Source organism: Bos mutus, chromosome 27 (assembly GCF_027580195.1).
Source record: "Bos mutus isolate GX-2022 chromosome 27, NWIPB_WYAK_1.1, whole genome shotgun sequence".
Classification (NCBI taxonomy): Eukaryota; Metazoa; Chordata; class Mammalia; order Artiodactyla; family Bovidae; genus Bos; species Bos mutus.
In genome coordinates, this window is record NC_091643.1 from 18546067 (window position 1) to 18566257 (window position 20191).

General features: G+C 37.7%; 1 protein-coding gene across 10 annotated transcripts in view; it reads left to right on the top strand.

Moving 5' to 3' along the window:
- The window catches only part of TEX15 (testis expressed 15, meiosis and synapsis associated), a 78131-nt gene that overhangs the window by 22230 nt on the left and 35710 nt on the right, over nucleotides 1-20191 (top strand). For 7 of the 10 annotated variants that reach the window (XM_070364167.1, XM_070364163.1, XM_070364164.1 and 4 more), the window contains 2 exons: nucleotides 8456-8606; nucleotides 19083-19248. In XM_070364167.1, coding sequence (XP_070220268.1) covers nucleotides 8468-8606; nucleotides 19083-19248 — 305 coding nt within the window. In that variant the 5' untranslated portion in view covers nucleotides 8456-8467. The remainder of the gene's footprint in view (nucleotides 1-8455; nucleotides 8607-19082; nucleotides 19249-20191) is intronic. The other 3 variants (XM_070364171.1, XM_070364170.1, XM_070364172.1) reach the window with 1 other exon arrangement.

The following is a 20191-nucleotide window of genomic DNA, read 5'->3' on the forward strand; positions in this document are numbered from 1 at the left end:
TCTGCTGGTTGATGATAAGACATTTTAGTTGTTCAGTGACAGTGCCGCTTTGAACATTCCTCTACTTGCCTCTAGGTAGACATATGCAAGAGCTTTTCTAGGGCAATTGTTCTTAGAGATTTTGGTTAGAATCTGCTAACATAATTAATACCATAGATTCCCTACCGATTTGAAATATCAACATTAACATCTTCAAAGTCATAGGATTTTTTGGACTTTTTCCTGACCACAGTGTCCATTGTTTATTTTTGAGTCAGTGGCACAGTTTCAAGTTGCCTATTATTCATCATCCCCTTTCTTATTAATAGAGCCTGGATTTAATTGAGTAGTTGTGTACCAAGCTAATTATAATTGCTGTACCTGTTAACTAAATTTTAATATTCAGTAGTGCCATTTTTGGGGAGAAGGCAATGGCACCGCACTCTAGTACTCTTGCCTGGAAAATCCCATGGACGGAGGAGCCCGGTGGGCTGTAGTCCATGGGACCGTGAAGAGTCGGACACGACTGAGCGACTTCACTTTGCCTTTTCACTTTCCTGCATTGGAGAAGGAAATGGCAACCCACTCCAGTGTTCTTGCCTGGAGAATCCCAGGGACGGGGGAGCCTGGTGGGCTGCCGTCTGTGGGGTCGCACAGAGTCGGACACGACTGAAGCGACTTAGCAGCAGCAGTGTCATTTTTCCTCCTCCAATCATTTCTAGGAATTTCCTTGATCATTCTGTTTTTTCTTCCATGTAGCCATTAGTATTATTTTTGTCACCTTGAAGGTTGAATCCACTTTAAGACTGAATCAACTTTAAAGGCTTAATATGAGAAGATTTTTGTCTATTCAATATTATAAGTATTCCTTCTCAAAAATAAAGTGTGAGGATATTCTCCTTTTAAGCAAAAATTTTATAACCCTCAAGTCTTTTTTTTACAAGTCTTCATATCAGCCCAGGCCATTTTTAAATTTATTTTTAGGTATTTTTTTTTGTATCTATAGAGAGGGAATGAAGGGAGTCTTCACTTAGAGTGAAGGAAGTCTTCCAGTTTTTTAGAGGATATACAGTTATAAAGATAAGATTTAAAAGATAATAAAGGTAGAAACTGATAAATCTCCCTCCTCCCCATTCCTAAATCTTCTAGTGTTCCATTCTCTACAGGCAGCTGTTTCTCGTGGATAACTCATGCACTTTAATAAGCACTCTTATAGTTCTGTTTTTATTATGGAAAAATGCAAACATATGCGAAAATAATAGAACTAACAGGTGCCTACCAAGGCTTCTGGATAGTTAATATGCAGGCATCAGTTTCACTGAATGTCAACTTGCCTAGTTGTTGAGTGCATTCAGTCTGATGCCAGACTGCCCGACTTTGAATTCCAGATTCAACACTTTCTAGCTTTGTGTCCTGGGGAACATAATTTAACTTCCCTGGACTTCTTTTTCTAATTAAAAAAAAAAGGATATCTCATAGGGATATAATGAGGATTAAATGGATCAGTCTGTATCTAAAGCACTAGTAAGTGTTTATGTTATTATTGTCAACACCATTTAAAACATTAGCAGTGAATAAAATGTAAATTTGAAAAATCCATTGTATACCATGTAGTGATTTAAAAATCATAAAGTACCTTGGAATAAATTCTTTAAAACATGATTGCTATGGCTAGGACTTCCAAAACTGTGTTGAATAAAAATGGCAAGAGTGGGCATTCTTGGCTTGTTCCTGATCTTAGAGGGAGTGCTTTCAGCTTTTCACTGTTGAGTATGATGTTAGTGGTCTTGGTGTGGTTCTGTGTTTTAAGTCTTTAGCTGTAGCAGATCTTTTCTAGTAGGTCCCAGTCTTTTTTTATTACTGGTTATTCTGCAGATAGTTGTTATTTTGGTGTGCTTGTGAGAGGAGGTGAGCCCAGGGTCTTTTTACTCTACCATCTTTAGCACTTCTTTCTTAAAGTTAATCAAAAGTGAAAAAGTACCAATGTAAAGGAAAATCTATAATTTTGACTGCATTAAAATTAGATCTTTTTGTTTAAAGAAGTGTAACCACAAGTTTTAAAAACATGGGAGAAATTATTTGCAACAAGTATACTTGGTCAAGAGTTAGTCTCTCTTTTCTTACAAATACATTGAATAGAATAAACAGCTTTGCAGAAAAGTGAGAAAAAACTTAAACAGGCATTTCACAAAGGTTTTCATCAAATGACCAATAAATATACCCAGGAGATGACTGATGTCATCAAAAACCAGACTAGTGCAAACTAAGCACAATGAGATATGTGCATCATATTGGCAAGAATTAAAGTTTGGCAATATGAAGTGTCAGTTAGGGTATTGAGCAACTGGAACGTATATGCTTCTGGTGATAATATGAAAATCCAGTATACTAACAGACTGAGAAGTTCAGTTCAGTCGCTCAGTCATGTCTGACTCTTTGCGACCCCATGGACTGCAGCATGCCAGGCTTCCCTGTCCATCACCAACTCCCAGAGCTTGGTCAGACTCATGTCCATCAAGTCGGTGATACCGTGCAACCATCTCATCCATAGACTACACAAAAATTAAAGTTTTTCTATGGGAGGAAAATGCTGTCAACAAAACTAAAAGACAAAAATGTCGCAACACTGATGACAGACAAAAGTTAATTTCTGTGAATATAGAGTTCTTACAAATCATTAACTAAAAGACCATTTTAGCTGAAAAGCAAGAGAAAAAGATTGGAACAAGTGATTCAGAGAATAAACAGGATGACTCAATCTCACTAATAATGAAAGAAATGCTAATTAAAACTACTGAGTATTATTTTTATTATTTACAAAGATTAGTTTGGCAAAATACTAAAAGAAAATTTAAGAGAATATTTTTAAATGTATCTTATACAAGTAAAACTTAAAATAAAGGCCAGGTTAAAGACAGGTGAGTTGCTAAGAGACTAAGAAAACACCCCTGAGCAGTAGCTGTAAAATCAGGATTATGAAGTCACAAAAGTCAGGGCATTATTTCAAGCCAGGCTTTTATTTCAAGCAGAGACTGGTCACCAGTTTCAAAGGTAGAGGGGCCAAGTAAGCTGTGAATCAGAAACGTATGTGAATGAGAGACTGATGTAGAAACCATTGGTGACTGAAGACTGCTGTTTAGGTAGAGTAATGGAGGTAGAAACAGAAGTAAATTGCGGAGGAAGTAGGAAGTGATCTCAGTTCAGTTCAGTTGCTCAGTCGTGTCCGACTCTTTGTGACCCCCATGGTGATCTAGAGAGGGGCAAATCTGACCCTGGCGGGTTTTGTCTGTTTTGCTTTTTTACTTGATCAGCTATGAACCTGTTAAATATGGGGGTAGATACAGAGAAGCAAAGTGGGTGGGAATGAAATTCAGGATACAGTGGAAAGATAATTGAAACAATGGGAATGTAGGAGAAAAAGCCCTAAAATGGAAATTATAAAGTCTAGTTTTTATCATCCTGATTCTTTGATACTTAGTTGTTTCATTTACAACAGGGGTTGGCAAACGTTTTCTGTAAAGGGCTAGATGGTAAATATTTTAGTCTTTGTGTGCCAAGGGTCTCATGTTTACTCAACCCTGCTGTTCTAGTCGGAGAAGGCAATGGCAACCCGCTCCAGTACTCTTGCCTGGACAATCCCATGGACAGAGGAGCCCGGTAGGCTGCGGTCCATGGGGTCGCTAACAGTTGAACACGACTGAGCGTCTTCACTTTCACTTTTCATTTTCACGAGTTGGAGAAGGAAATGGCAACTCGCTCCAGTGTTCTTGCCTGGAGAATCCCGTGGACAGAGGAGCCTGGTGGGCTGCCGTCTATGGGGTCTCACAGAGTCGGACACGGCTGAAGCGACTTAGTAGCAGCAGCAGCTGTTCTAGTAGGAAGGCAGCCATAGACTATAAGAGTGGCTATATTCCAGTAAAACTTCCTACAGATCCTGAAATTTGAATTTCATATAATTTTTCAAGTGACATGAAATAACTATCCTTGATTTTTTTTTTTAACTGTTTAGCTGTAAGCTCTACAAAAACTAGTAATGGGCTGGATTGAATGCACAGGCTATAGTTTACCAACCCCTGGTCTATAAAATGAAAAGTTTTATAAAACATTTCATCTTGGCATCATATTGTCCTAGCTGGGGGATTCTTGACTTAATCTCATTAAATGTGTATGTAGTTTATCATGTATAGATCTGATTGAACCCTTTATCAGAATTCTTACTTTCAACTATTTAGAACTCTGCTGAAGAATTTAGAATTTATGTGTTTGTGACTCAAGTTCCAAGACTATTTATTCATCATTTATTTACTCATTGGATACTCTTTCCTGAGATTACTGGAAAAGGGATGATCTTTGCTATATCTGCATATCACCATTACAATAATATCTTTAATGTTTTATAATAGACCTCTTGTTTAGTTAAGCATACTTGGGGGTGGAAAGTAAGTAGAAAATCGGTATTACTTGTAAAAATCAAAAAGATAATTGTAAAAATTAGATGGAACAGTGTCATTTGCCAGAAGATCCTGAAATTGAGACATTGTTTCTTTTTGTTAAAAAGAGATTAGCAAACTTTTAGAGATGTTAAAAGTAAGTTAGCAAGCTAATGTGAAAGTTTGAAAGAGAACTGAAAAAAACTTTCTAACTGAATGCTTCATGTATTACTCATCTTTAATTGCTTTATACTAGGAAACCTTTTCATAACTGATAGCACTTGAGTCTTATTAAGAAACTCTAGGGACTTCCCTGGAGAAGGCAATGGCACCCCACTCCAGTACTCTTGCCTGGAAAATCCCATGGATGGAAGAGCCTGGTGGGCTGCAGTCCATGGGGTCGCGCAGAGTCGGACACGACTGAGCGACTTCCCTTTCACTTTTCACTTTCATGCATTAGAGAAGGAAATGGCAACCCACTCCAATGTTCTTGCCTGGAGAATCCCAGGGATGGGGGAGCCTGGTGGGCTGCTGTCTATGGGGTCGCACAGAGTCGGACACGACTGAAGAGACTTAGCAGAAGCAGGGACTTCCCTGGTGGTCCTGTGACTAAGACTCTGAGCTCCCAATACAGTGGGCCTGGGTTCGATCCCTGGTCAGGGAACTAGATCCCACATGCTGCAACTAAGACCCAGCACTGCCAAGTAAATAAATAACTCTAAGGCTCTCTAGGTCATTCAGTTGAAATACCAAGTTATGTTATTAAGGATTTTTGGATCGTAATCAGGTAGGAGACTTTGGAGGTCTGTGTAGTAATCTATAATTCATAACCAGTGGTCTGAAGTCCTTAATTTTTAATGATAGACTTAGGAAGCTCGGCACAAATGTTCTTTTAAGAAAACTTTACAAGGCCTGTCTTTAGACTGTCTATTTGACATAGAAGGGATTTATTCCCTTGCCACTAAGTTGCCTCTGAAAAGTGTGTTAAGATTCATAATCCCAGCAGAGTCATGCACTACAAAGTATTCAGTAAAGTAAGTTTTCTAGAAAATTATTAGAGGAAATAAAGTTAGTTAATTGCAGATTGAGAATTAGAACCATTATCACTTGACTTTGAACCTTCTTTGCAATACTGCTTGATGAACTTTGTAACTTGGTTCCATATTATAGGCTTCAGGCTGTCACTTAACAGTTCATAGTATGCAGTTGTTTTGTACCAGCTTCTGCAACCATGTGAGGTATGGATACTGTTAGGCTCAGAGAAGTTAGACCTTTTGCCACACACAGCATATCTAATTAATGGTAGAACCAAAAATTGAACCACTGTGATTTTTTACCTGTTTCAAGTAAAATTCATTCTTAATCTGTGTTATTTGAGTCTAATCTTTCTCTTACAAGCCAAAAATCATTTTCTTTCACTCCAAGAAATTCTCAAGCTGTTTTCCTTTCCCCTTCAGCTTTTTAGTTCCTTTATACTGTTTACGTCTTGTCTTCTGCCCTCATGAGCACCTCCAGGACATTGTTCAAAGGAAGCAGAGATAGTGGTATCCTTGTTTTATTCTAAATTTAAAAGGAGTGCATTTGATATTTACCAATTTGCTGTAAATTTTTGGCAAATAACTTATCAAGTTAATGAATGCTTTCTTAACTTTTTAAAATCACAAGTGAATTTTGAATTTGATTAGCTGATTTCATTTATTGAGATAATCACTTGATTTTTTTTCCTCCTTCAATAGGTTTATATTAGTAAATAAAACATACATATTAAATCTCTCTTGCATACTTGGATATACTTGGTTTGCTTATGATATATTAATATCATTATTTTTCTCTTTAGAATCAATTTGTAACTACTGATTCAACTTCATTTTAATGTGATAGGATAATGCATTATGTTAATTTCTTCTTGCAACTTTAGTAAATTAATTTTTTCCTAGAATTTATTGTTTTGTGTAATCTTTAAGTGTTTTGGCTTAAAGTTGTTCATAACATACACACCCTTAGGATCTGTATGAATAGACATTTTAGTTGTGGGGGAAGCTTTTTGGTTTTGGTTTCTTTGTTTGATCTTCAGTTCATTCATTCATTTTAGTATCTGTTAAGGACTTACCAAGTTCAATGTCCTGTGCATTAACTATTCTTAAAGTTTTTAGTGTTGATTTTTTTCTTTACTCTCACCCAGATAATCCAGGACCTTGTAGGACAGCCATAATATGAACCTGCTGGGTTCATACTTCCTGATTTTATGTTTACATATAGAAAAATAAACAATATATGTAAATACACAGATAATGATTATAGGACTGTTGTGTATATTTCACAGTATAGTGTGATGTATCTTTGCATCTGTATGTAAAAATAAATAATATAAATGGATATAGGACTGTGATATATGAGTATGAAGAAGTTATAAATTTGTTATCACTTTAGTGGCTGATTTGTTTGGGTTGAATTTAAAGATGTATTATTCTTACTTGAAAGGTTACCCTTGAAAACTTACTGGATACAACTTAATGAAGAAAGTTGAATACTGTTGTTCCCTGAATATTCATCTTTCATCAGACAGTTTTTGGCATACATTTTTTAGCCACTTTGTGGCTAAGTATTATCCCAAGCACTGAGGAACAAAATGAGTAAATCTCAGAAGTCTTTACTGTATAGTTAATTCCACTAGGAACACATTTTATAAGGAACCATACAGCTGAAATATTACCCATCTTAACGAAAATACGGTGTAACTGTAGTTAAAGAAAGTATTGTCACAGGATGAAGTTCTTTAAGTGTATTCAACATGGTTGTATACCTTTGTGTGGAGTAGGTATAGATCACAAAGAGTTTTTTGTAATGTGAGTTATTCTATAAATTATTCTTCTTTGCCTCATGAAACTTCCATGGAAGTCTTGACAAATATTTCTGGAGCTGGTATATCTTGAGGGATTCTTGTTAGTAGGCACCACCACTGGTGTGTCTCCATGTGACTGGATGAGAGAAAGGCTGGTTTTCTTCTCTTTCCAGACGTCTCGGTCCATGTTTGTGAGATTGAGAGATCACCTTTCACAAAGACTGGAGGAGTAGGGATTGGGAGAGTAACTGCTTGTGAACCTTCTATAGAATCTTTTCCTTTGTGACCCTTCTGTAGAATTTTGGCAGCTCTTAATTTGGAATGTGATGTCCTGTTTGTGAACAAAACAGTTGGTTTCAGGAGGCCCAGAGCCATATTATGAAATGGCATGAACAATATATCTTTGCATATATTTCTCTGTGTGTGGGCACCATAGGTTTCCTTTGATACCGTGTGTGAGTTCTCCTTGGGAGGTTAATGTATGTGTGTATGTTTGGGGAAAAGGTTGAAAGGAGGAAAAGGAATAGTGGTGTGGCAATGTATAATGTCTTAATCTATTGGCAGTGATACTGTGGAACAGTAGTGGTTGACTGTTTAGCCCATCAGCTGTAGGGATACCAGTGCAGATTTACAACCTTTATGAAGGTTTTTCCAAAAGCCAAAGACTCTAATTTAGAGAATATATTAAATTCGCAGAAGCCCATAGGAAAAATGTTTTAAAAAATAGGTGCTTGACAAGAATTTTACCAAGTGTTAATAAAAATTGTTGTTTAGAAGTTATTAAGCTTTTTGGAAACACAGAAGGTTTAAACTGCCAGGAAAATGTCTGTTAGAAACTACAAAACAGGGACTTCCCTGGTGGTCCAAAGGCTAAGACTCTGCGCTCCCAATGCAGGGGGCCTGGGTTTGATCCCTGGACAGGGAGCTAGATCCTGTATGCCACAACTAAGACCCAGTGCAGCCAGATTAAAATCAATAAATAAATGAGTAAAAAAAAAAAAAACAACTACAAAATATTTTAAATAGTATATAAAATCGAAAGTTAATTATTTTCTATGTAACCTGCAAAATGAGATTGAAATCTGTTGTATGACTAAAAATATATCTGTATTCAATTCCATATAAGAACTTTTAAACAGTTTTACTGACATTGCCTTTTTATTATTTATTGACCTTTTGTTTAATAACTTTGGGTTGATTTTAGGCCACCAACAAAATGGAAATGAAAGAGATTGGTAAACACAATACTTTATGGAAAATGAACTCAACCAGTCAACCTTTATTTGTTAATGGCAGAAATGGCAATCCTTTGAAAAAATTCACCATTCCCAAGATCAGGAGGACAGCTGGGAAAGGTAATTCTATGGAAGATGGGATTATTTCATAACTATTACTGCATTTCTCTGATCTTAGTTTATGCTCATCTTCAATTTTGACTCTTCATAAAATTAGCTTAAGTTAGGCCTTAAACACACATGTACTTTTTTCCCACATAGAGTAAGATAGACACATGTCTCCTATCACTCCCACTAAGTACAGAGTTAAAAACACTGGACATCACACATAAACAAGACTTGGAAGGGTGGAGAGAAGAGGATGAGCCTGTGTGGGACCCTGGGAGTTAAGTATTGACATAGCATAAAGTTCTTCAGATTTTCTTTTTGTTTCCTTCATGTCTCAAACTGGATGACCACAACTGAGAAATGCCAACTTTTACAGACACAAAAAGCCCTAAGAAAAGTCTGCTCTGTTTTGCCAAGGACTGGGAGTAGGGCGACTTAGAATGTGGGAAACCTGTTTAACAGTGAACACTCTATTCCTGCAAAACACCTGGAGGAGGAAACAGCACAGCGTCTGTTCCTTTTCTCAGCAGTGTGAACGGAGGGCCCAGATGCTCGCCTCCACCTCCGCCTGTGCCGGTGCCTGTCCCTGCATGTAACCATGGCCCCTCTCTGCTGTCCCCTGCAGTGTCTGTGGATTTCTGCTCCTGCCCTGTGGTGATGAGTTGCCGGTGGGGATGAGACACTTGGTAGGAGCAGAGTCAGCGAAGACCAAGAGGGGAGCCGAGACTGTCACACACACCAGTAAAAGGGTAGCTGTCCCCGTCCCACAGTGTCAGGGGAGGCTGAGTCAGGAGCATCGACTTCTGCCTCTTTCTCCTGGTAACGAGACAGCCGCCTGCCCCGCCACCACCCTTCCGACCGCCCCACCACCCCTCACCCCCGTCCCCACCAGGGTGTCAGTGGAGACCCTGTAGAGAGCCAGTACTTTCTGGTGGTAAAGAGTTAGTGTCCCCACCCCCAGCCTTCTACTACAGGCACAGTTATCCCTGTGACTTTAGTCTTAGTAGAGGCTTATTACCACAGAAGATTGAATATGATCTAGAGTCTGTTAACAGTATCCCAAATGACCAAAATATTTAAAAAATCATCTTACCCCACCCATCAGGAAAATCCCAACTTGAATGAGAAAAGAAGAATCAACAAATGGCAGCAACACAATAAAACAGATGTTGACATTATCTGACAAAGCTTTTAAACCAGTCATCATTTCTACCAATTAAAAAATTAAAGTCATTCTAATGATGCTTCAACAACCAATTACAAACAGTTTTGAAACAAATGGAAAATTGCAAGAAAGAAATGAAAAATGTAATAAAGAACTAAGCAGAAGTTTTGGAACTGAAAAATGCAATAATTGAAATAAAAACTAATTGGATGGGTTCCAGAAAAGAATTGAGATTTTGGAAAGAAGTAGTGAATTGGACGATACAGTAACAAATTACCCGGCCCAAACAACAGAGAAGACATCAAATAACAAAGCCTCAGGAACCTGTGGAACAATAATAAAAGACCTAATTTCTTTGTTCTCAGAGCTTCAGAAGGAGAAGAGAGCATAGAGCTGAAAGAGTATTTGAATAAATACTGTCTGAAAGCTCCCCAAACTTGGCAAAAGGCATAAACCTATACAGTCCCAGCTGGTGCAGTGGGAAAGAATCTGCCTGTCAATGCAGGAGATGCAAGAAACATGGGTTTGATGCCTGGATTGGGAAGATCCCCTGGATAAGGAAATGGCAACCCACTCCAGTATTCTTGCTTGGAAAATCCTACGGACAGAGGAACCCAGCAGGTTACAGTCCATGGGGTCGCAAAGAGTCGGACATGTCTTAACAACTAAACAACATTCAATCAAAAGGTTGAATGAACCCTAAACAGGATAAAGCCAGAGAAGTCCATCACAAGGCACATCACAATCAAACTTCTGAAAATTAAGAACAGAAAAAATCTTGAGAGCAACTAAATGTTTTTATTGGGGAAAAATTGAATGGCAGATATTTCATTAGAAACCATGGAGCCCAGAAGAAGTGGCACAACATTTTTTAAGTGCAGAATGAAAAGAACTATACTCAGAAAAATATCCTCAGGAGTAGAACTGAAATAGGCATTCTCTGATGAAGTAAAACTCAAAATTTTTCACTAGTAAATCTTGGTGTAGAATGGCTAAACAAAGTTTCCAAGCAGAAAATGATGAAAGAAGCTGGGAACATTAGGAATGAAGGAGGGACAAAGGAGAGTAGAAATACAGGGAAATACAATTGACAGTCCTCCTCTTGAGTTTTCTAATTTTGTTTGACGGTTGGAACAAGGGCAGAGGAGCCTGGTGGTCTGCAGTTCATGGGGTCATAAAGAGTTGGACACGAGCACATGTACAAACAGTTATCTCAGAATTAAAAGTTGTTTCTAAAGACACTATGGATAAATCAAAATGGAATTTTAAAAATGTTTGCATAACCCACAGGAAGGCAGAAAAAGTGAAGTAGAGAATTGAACAACTGAGGGAAAAATAAACAGTAAAATGTCAGGCTTAAGCCCTATTGTATCAGTTATATTAAATATAATTTATACCAGTTAAGACGTTTACACAATGGATTGAAAAAAAACCATGACCCAACTATAGACTGTTGACGAATGCACTTTAAATATAGGGATATAAGTTGGTTTAAAGTAAGTGTATAGAGAAAGATAAGCCATGCAAACAATCAGAATAAAGCAGAGTGGCTATTTATATCAGTAGACTTCAGAGGAATGAAAATTCCAGAAACAGAAGGGGATATTGCATAAATCCACTAGTAGGATTCAGCAGTCCTAACTGTATCCCTAAATGACAAAGCTTCAGAAACCATGAAGCAGCACTGATAGAACTGAAAGGAAAAATGGGCAAATCTGGAATGGCAGTTGGTGATTTCGGTACACCTCTCTCAACAACCAGTAGAACCACAGAGACACAAAAATCAGTGAAGATACAGAAGAACTGAACTTTGTCAACTAACAAGATCTGATTGGCATTTGTACATTATTACGACATTATACTCTACACAACAACAGTAGAACAGACATTCTTTTCAAGAACTAAGTTGATGCTCATCAAGATAGACGATGTGTTGGGCCATGAAACACATTTCAACGTATTTAAAAGAACTGAAGTCGAATAATCTAGAAATTAATGATAGAAAGCATTAGATAAGTCTTTGAACACATGGAGAGTAAACAACAGATTTCTAAATATTCATGAGATTTTAGAAACACATTGGATTGAATAAAAAAAGGAGATGTAACTTATCAAAATTTGAGGGGAAAACTGAATCATGGCTGACAAATTCATAACACTAAATACTTCCATTAGAAAATAGGTTTCAAACCAGTAGTCTAAGTTTCCTTCTTAAGGAACTAGGAAAAGAGTAACAGGATAAGCCCATAACAAGCACAAAGAAAAAAAATGAAATTAAGAAGCTGGTTGCAAAGATAAAAAAAGAAGGTGATAATCCTTTAGGAAGGTTACCTGTAGTGAGACTGACAAAAAAGACACAAACTACAACTCTCAGAAATGACATAGTATATCACTACTGAGCCACAGAATTGAAAGCCTTATGAACAGATCTAAGTACATAAACTTTACAATTTAAATGAAAGGGGCCAGTTTGTTTAAAAGTACAAATTACCAAAACTCACACAGTACTAAATAGATCATTTGATAGCCTTATAACTACAGGCATTCCTCATTTTGTTGCTCTTCACAGATACTGTGTTTTTTACAAATTGAAGGTTTGTGGCAGCACTGTATCAGGCAAGTCTATTGGTGTCTATTTTCCAACAGTAATCACTCACTTTGTGTCTCTGTATCAAATTTTTGTAATTTTCACAGTATTTCAAACTTCTTTGCTGTTACATTTGTTAATGATCTGTGATAGTGATCTTTGATGTTACTGTTGCAAAAAGATTATGATTCACTAAAGGCTCAAATGATTGTTAGCATTTTTGTAGCAATAAAGTATTTAAAATCAAGGTTATATACATTGTTTTTTAAACATAATGCTGTTGCACACTTAATAGACTTCATTGTGGTGGTCTGGAGCTGAACACACAATGTCTCCAAGATATGTCTGTATTATAGAAATTGAATTCATGGTTGAAAAAAATCTGTTGGAAAAGAAATCCCCAGGCCCAGATGGTTTCACTGGAGAATTCTACTCAAGATTAAAGAAAGGAGCTAATACAAATCCTTTACAATTTCTTCTATAATATAGAAGAGGAAAGAATAACTACTAGTATAGTATTATCCTGGTGCCAAAGCTAAACGTAATACAAAAAAAGAAAACTACAGACCAATACCCATCATGAACCTTAACACACAAATTCTATACAAAATATAAAGAAGTAGTATTCAGCAGTATATAAAATGAATTATATATTATAACCAAGGGAGTTTTGTTCAAGGAATGCAAAACTGGTTTGGTATCTGAAAGTCAATGTGTATTCACAGGACAAGGAATAACAATCACATGGTCATATAAATTTATGCAGAAAAAACTTGACAGAAAGCAACATTCATGATAAAGACTCAGCACTCTAGGAATACAGAACTCAGCTTGATTTAAAAAAAAAAAAAAGTATGTAAAAAATACATATAGCTAACTTCCAGAAGGAAAACCACAGTCCCAGAAAACCAACCAAAATGATCACATGGACCACAGCCTTGTGTAACTCAATGAAATTATGAGCTGTGCTGTGCAGTGCCACCCAAAATGGATGGGTCATGGTGGAGAGTTTTGACAAAATGTGGTCCACTTCAGATGGGAATGGCAAACCACTTCATTCTTGCCTTGAGAATCCCATGAAAAGTATGAAAAGACAAAAAGATATGACACTGGAAGATGCGCCCCCCAAGTCAGTAGGTATCCAATATGCTACTGGTGAAGAGTGGAGAAACAGGCCCCAGAAAGAACCAACGATGCCTAGTTGTGGATGGGCTTCCCTAGTAGCTCAGTCGGTAAAAGATCTGCCTGCAGTGCTGGAGACCTGGGTTTGATCCCTGGAGAAGGAAGATCCCCTGGAGAAGGAAATGGCAAACCACCCCAGTATCCTTGCCTGGAAAATACCATGGACAGAGGGGCCTGGCGGGCTGCAGTCCATGGGGTTGCAAGGAGTCAGGCGACTATCACAGTGGTGGTGAGAGTAAAGTTTGATGCTGCAAAGAACGGTATTGCATAGGAACATGGAGTGTTAGGTTCATGAATCAAGGTAAATTGGATGTGGTCAAACAGGAGATGTCAAGAGTGAATATCAACGTTTTAGGAATCAGTAAACTAAAATGGATGGGAATGAGCAAATTTAATTCAGATGACCATTATATCTACTATTGTGGGCAAGAATCCCTGAGAAGAAATGGAGTAGCCCATAGTCAACAGAAGAGTCCAAAATGCAGTCCTTGAGTGCAGTCTCAAAAACGACACAATATGTTTGTTTCAAAGGCAAACCATTCAACATCACAGTAATCCACATTCAATACCACAGTGCCCCAAACCTTTAATGCTGAAGAAGCTCAAGTTAGACAGTTCTATGAAGACCTATAAGACCTTCTAGAACTAACACACACACACACACACACACACAAAGATGTTCTTTTCATTAAAATGCTAAAATTTTAAATTTCATTAAAATCATTAAAATGCTAAAGTAGAAAGCCACACCTGGAGTAACAGACAAATATGGCCTTGGAGTACAAAATGAAGCAGGGCAAAGGCTAATGGAGTTTTGCCAAGAAAATACACAGGTCATAGCAAACACCCTCTTCCAACAACACAACAGATGACTCTACACATGGACATCACCAGATGATCAATACTGAAATCAGATTGATTATATTCTTTGCAGCTGAAGATGAAGAGGCTCTAGACAGTTAGCAAAAAAAAAAAAAACACCTGAAGCTGATTGTGACTTCAGATCATGAGCTTATTGGAAAATTCAGACTGTAGAGAAGACCACTAGGCCATTCAGGTATGACCTCAATCAAATCCCTTATGATTATACAGTGGAAGTGAGAAATAGACTTAAGGGATTAGTTAGGTCTGATAGAGTGCCTGAAGAACTATGGATGGAGGTTCATAGCATTGTACGGGAGGCGGTGACCAAAACCATCCCCAAGAAGAATTGCAAGAAGGCAAAATGGTTGTTTGAGGAGGCTTTACAGATAGCTGAGAAAAGAAGAGAAGCAAAAAAAGAAAAGGAAAGATATACCCATTTGAATGCAGAGTTCCAAAGAATAGCAAAGAGAGATAAGAAAGCCTTAAGTGAACAATGCAAAGAAATAGAGGAAAACAATAGAGTGGAAAAGACTAGAGATCTCTTCAAGAAAATTAGAGATACCAAGGGAACATTTCTTGCAAAGATGGGCACAATAAAGGACAGAAACGGTATGGGCATAACAGAAGCAGAAGATATTAAGAAGAGGTGGCAAGAATACACAGAAGAACTGTACAAAACAGGTCTTAGTGACCCAGATAATCACTCACCTAGAGCCAGACATCCTGGAGTATGAAATCAAGTAGGCCTTAGGATGAACCTAGTGAAGGTGATGAAATCACAACTGAGCTGTTTCAGATCCTAAAAGATGATGCTGTGAGTATGCTGTACTCAGTACACCAGCAAATTTGGAAAACCTGTGGCCACAGGACTGGAAAAGGTCAGTTTTCATTCCTGTCCCAAAGAAGGACAATGCCAAAGAATGCTCAAACTGCTGCACAGTTGAGCTCATTTCACGTGTTAGCAAGGTAATGCTCAAAATCCTTCAAGCTAGGCTTCAGTAGTACGTGACCAAGTACTTCCAGATATACAAACTGGATTTAGAAACGGCAGAGGAACCAGAGATCAAATTGCCAACATCCGTTGGATCATTGAAAAAGCAAGAGAGTTCCAGAAAAACATCTCCTTCATTGACTACACTAAAGCCTTTGACTGTGTGGATCACAACAAACTGTGCAAAATTCTTAAAAGTTGAGAATACTAGGCCACCTTGCCCACCTCCTGAAAAGCCTGTATGCAGGTCAAGAGCAACAGTTAGGACTGGACATGGAACAACAGACTAGTTCAGGATTGGGAAAGGAGGAGGTCAATGCTGTATATTTTCACCCTGTTTATTTAGCTTATATGCAGAGTATATAATGCGAAATGCTGGGCTAGATGAACCATAAAGTGGAATCAACCAGAAAACAGGAAAAAGACATGAATAGTCATTTCACTAAAGAGAATGTATAGATTGGCAAATAAGCACAAAAATGATATTCAATATCTTAGCCATTAACAAAATGCTAATGAAAAGGGGCTCTCTTTATTCTTGTTAAAACAGCCGAAATAAGAATAGCAGTACCAAAAGCTAGGAAGAATAGGAGAAGCCAGATCAGTCATGCAACCAATGGAAGCGTAAGATAGTTCGGCCACTTTTGGAAAAAGTTTGATGGTTTCTTGACAAACTAAACATGCAACTACCATATGACCCTGCTGTTGTACTACGAGGCATTTATCCCAGAGAAATGGATGCTTACGGCCACACTAAAACCTATATGGAAATGTTTATAGTAGCTTTATTTGTAGTAGCCAAAAATTGTTAATCACCCTGATTTCCATTGAGTAAGTGGCTAAAGTATGATGCATCCATACTGTGGGATACTTAGCAAGTTAAAAAAAAAAGATTTACTGTATCAGCAGCTTGATTGAATCTCAGAAGCAATATGCTGAATTTAAAAAGCCAGTCTCCATAGGTTGTAAATATTAATTTAAATATAACAGAACTTTATAATATAAAGTTCCATTTATAAAACATTCTTGAAATGATGACAGCTTAGAGATGGAGAACAGATTGGTAGTTCTAGGATTTAGAGGCAGAGAAGAGGAATAAGGTTATCAATATTACTATATATAAAGGAGTAGAATAAGAATGATCTTTGTGGTGATGGAACAGTTGTGTATCTTGATTATAGTGGTTGTTACATGAATCTACACACGTGATAAAACTGCATAGAACTACCCCCACACACATAACTGCACATGAAACTAGTAAAATATCAATGAGGTCTGTGTATTATACCAATGTCATTTTTCTGGTTTTCATGTTTCATTATAGTTACATGAAGTGTTGACACTGGGGAGTTTGGGCGAGGGGTATATACATAGAGCCGCTATAAAAATGTCATATGATCTATATTCACTTCAACATAAGTTAAACACAAGCACACATGCACAAAGTCATATATCTTATGAAATGACCAAATTTTGTAATGAATTGTTACAAATATTAAAGTGAAAATTAAATGGAAAGGAGGTGAAGAATACGTTGTTTTTGAAAAACAGTGGTTTGTAGTATTTTGTATTAGTTTTGCCACTGTCTTATCCTGTTGATTATTAAATACAGAGGACCATTGTTTATGTTAGATTCATGTATATGGAAATTGCCTGAAGTTATATATATCACTGATCCTCATTATTCACAGATGCCATGTTTGCCATATTTTCAAACTCTCCTGCTTGCTAAAATGTGTTTGTAACCACAGCACCAGTACTCAGCACAGCACTTTCAGTCATTTTAGGCATATGCAGAATGGTGAAAAATTTGAGTCACTTGATGCACTTGTATCCAGATGAGAGAGTGCTCTGCATCTTACTCCAGCTGTCATATTATAGTTAAGTGTCCGTTTCGTCACCTGCTTTGTGCTGTGTTGTTTGCACTTTTATAAACAGCCTCCACCATGTCATGCTAAAATGCTGTCTAGTGCTCCTAAGCTCAGGAGGTCTATGATGTGCCCTACAGAGAAAATGCATGTTACATAAGCTACACTATAACACAAAATTACAGGACTGTTGGCTAAAAATAGGGCACATTCAGAAAAAGGAAAACAAAATTCACCAACTTGTACATCAAACCTCTGCAGAAAATGTTGAAGGAACATTTGAGTACCTTTCCTGTGGAGAGAGTAGAATCTACATTTGTAGACTCATGAGATGACCACCAGTAAAAAGCTTGTGGGCAGCATTGTTGGAAGGTGGAAAGCCAAAGAGACATTTGATCATGGCACCAAGGGTCAGGAGAATGTTAAGCCCTTCTTGGCTAGAGCTTGCTGGCTCCCACGCTTCAGAAGGTGATAATGGATGCAGGCAGGTTCTGCAGAACAGGAGACTGGGGAAGAATTTCAAAGACACCTGCTAAGTGTTATACAGGAAAAGGTTATGTGGCAGGTTTCCAACCTGGATGAGACTGGCTCATTTTACAGAGATGTTGGCAGGCAAGCTTACTGCACATGGCATTCCAGTTGTCAAAAATGTCACCAGAGGCCCACAGGAACCTAAGCCTGTATTTCTACTAAGACTAATATTAATAGTTCAGTATTCACTGATTCAAGGTTGGCAGCAACTTTAGTATACTGTAACTTCCACAAAGAACAAGAATCAGCTGTATTCCCCAATTTCCTCTGGGTCCTATTCCTTAAGGGTTTTGATTCTTTAATGCATCTACTTAATATAACAATGCTTGAAACATTGCTCACTGTCCTCCAAAAGACTGTGCTTGTTACTCATGCCACTGTGTCAGTCAAGAGTTAACAAAGATATTCTGGTATTATTGAAGTCAAAATAACCAAATAGTTTACTAGTATATAGGTTGCCTTATTTGGGGGAAATACAACAAATGTTCATGACCTAACATGAGCTACAAGGTTTGTGTAACAATGTATGTTGTAGAGCCTGTACATCTTAAGTTGAAAATGAGTCACCTGTATCAGATCAGATCAGATCAGTTCAGTCGCTCAGTCGTGTCCGACTCCTTGCGACCCCATGAATCGCAGCATGCCGGGCCTCCCTGTCCATCACCAACTCCTGGAGTTCACCCAGACTCACGTCCATCGAGTCAGTGATGCCATCCAGCCATCTCATCCTCTGTCGTCCCCTTCTCCTCTTGCCCCCAATCCCTCTATCTAGAATATCTGTGTCAGCTTTTAAGAACTCCCAGTAGGTAAGTGGAGTAAGACAGGATTCCTATTTTCATTTATACCGGGTATAGGAAGTCTGTATTACTGTTATAAAGTCTTAAATATATATAAATGCCTCCAGACGTTAATGAAACTTCCAAGTACTTGGTTATTTTGTATCTTATACATATCTATAGTTGTCATTGTGCAGATGTACAACAATATTATTTTATTTTATTTTTTATAACACCAAAAACATTTTGTATTGTGGTATAGCCGATTAGCAATGTTGTAGTTTCAGGTGAACAATGAAGGGTCTTAGCCTTACATATACATGTATCCATTCATCCCCCAACCCCTCTCCCATCCAGGCTAGCACATAACATTGAGCAGAGTTTCATGGACTGTCCAATAGGTCTTTGTTGGTTATCCATTTTAAATACAGCAGTGTGTACATGACCTTCCCAAAGACCCTAACTATCCTACAATGATGTCATTTTAAACACGAATAACCGCTTACCCTTTCCTTTATTTTTAGTTTACTTGTCACCTTGTTACACCAATACCAGAGAGTATAGTTTCATACATGATACTCTCAACGAGTGCCGGCTTGATGTAAGCTGTGACCTGCAGTCTTCGTGGCAGTTTGGGGATACAAAACTGATTCACAATGAGGGTCTAGAAAAAAATTTTACTTCTAAGAGGTAAGTTACTGTGACCTAAAGATGTTTGAGATTTTGCTTGCTTTTTCTGTGAGGTGTTTATACAAATTTTTTATTTCTGCCATTTGAGATTTTATAAGTGTTACCAAGAAAATAAGTACAGAAGTGTTTTATTCATTATTTTGTTGCCATCTCATAGCTTTTTGTAACAGTAAAGAGGTACATGTGAGATTTGATTAGTAAGTTTTTATACATTATTGTAGCCAGGTTTCAGACACACCCTTCTAATTTTTTAATCTTCGTAAATTTTTCAGAAGCATAACATCAACACATTAATTAAACAGGTATTTTGTAGATGCCTTGTGCCTCTTGCATAGTATAAAACAGCATTAAAGTATGTAGAATGTACTTTTTTTCTTGATTCAATCCTTCAGAGACTGAGTTGATGTTTTATTCTGGCACAGTTGTATTTGGCTGTTTCCAGCTATTCCACTAGAGCCACAATTTCTGACACTTAACTTTTTTTTTTTGTACTATACAAATATTTGTTAATCTTTATTTATTTTTCAAATTAAATTTATTTATTTTAATTAGAGGCTAATTACCTTACAATATTGTTTTGGTTTTGCCATACATCAACATGAATCTGCCATGGGTGTACACGTGTTCCCAATCCTGAACACCCCACCCTCCTCCCTCCCCATACCATCCCTGTGGGTCATCCCAGTGACACTTAACTTTTAAAAAGTACCCATAGTGGTTTTGATTTGCACCCTCCTCCCTCCTCCCTCCCCATACCATCCCTCTGGGTCGTCCCAGTGCACCAGTCCCAAACATCCAGCATCGTGCATTGAACCTGGACTGGCATCTCGTTTCATACATGACATTTCACATGTTTCAATGCCATTCTCCCAAATCTTGCCACCCTCTCCCTCTCCCACAGAGTCCATAAGCCTGTTCTATACATCAGTGTCTCTTTTGCTGT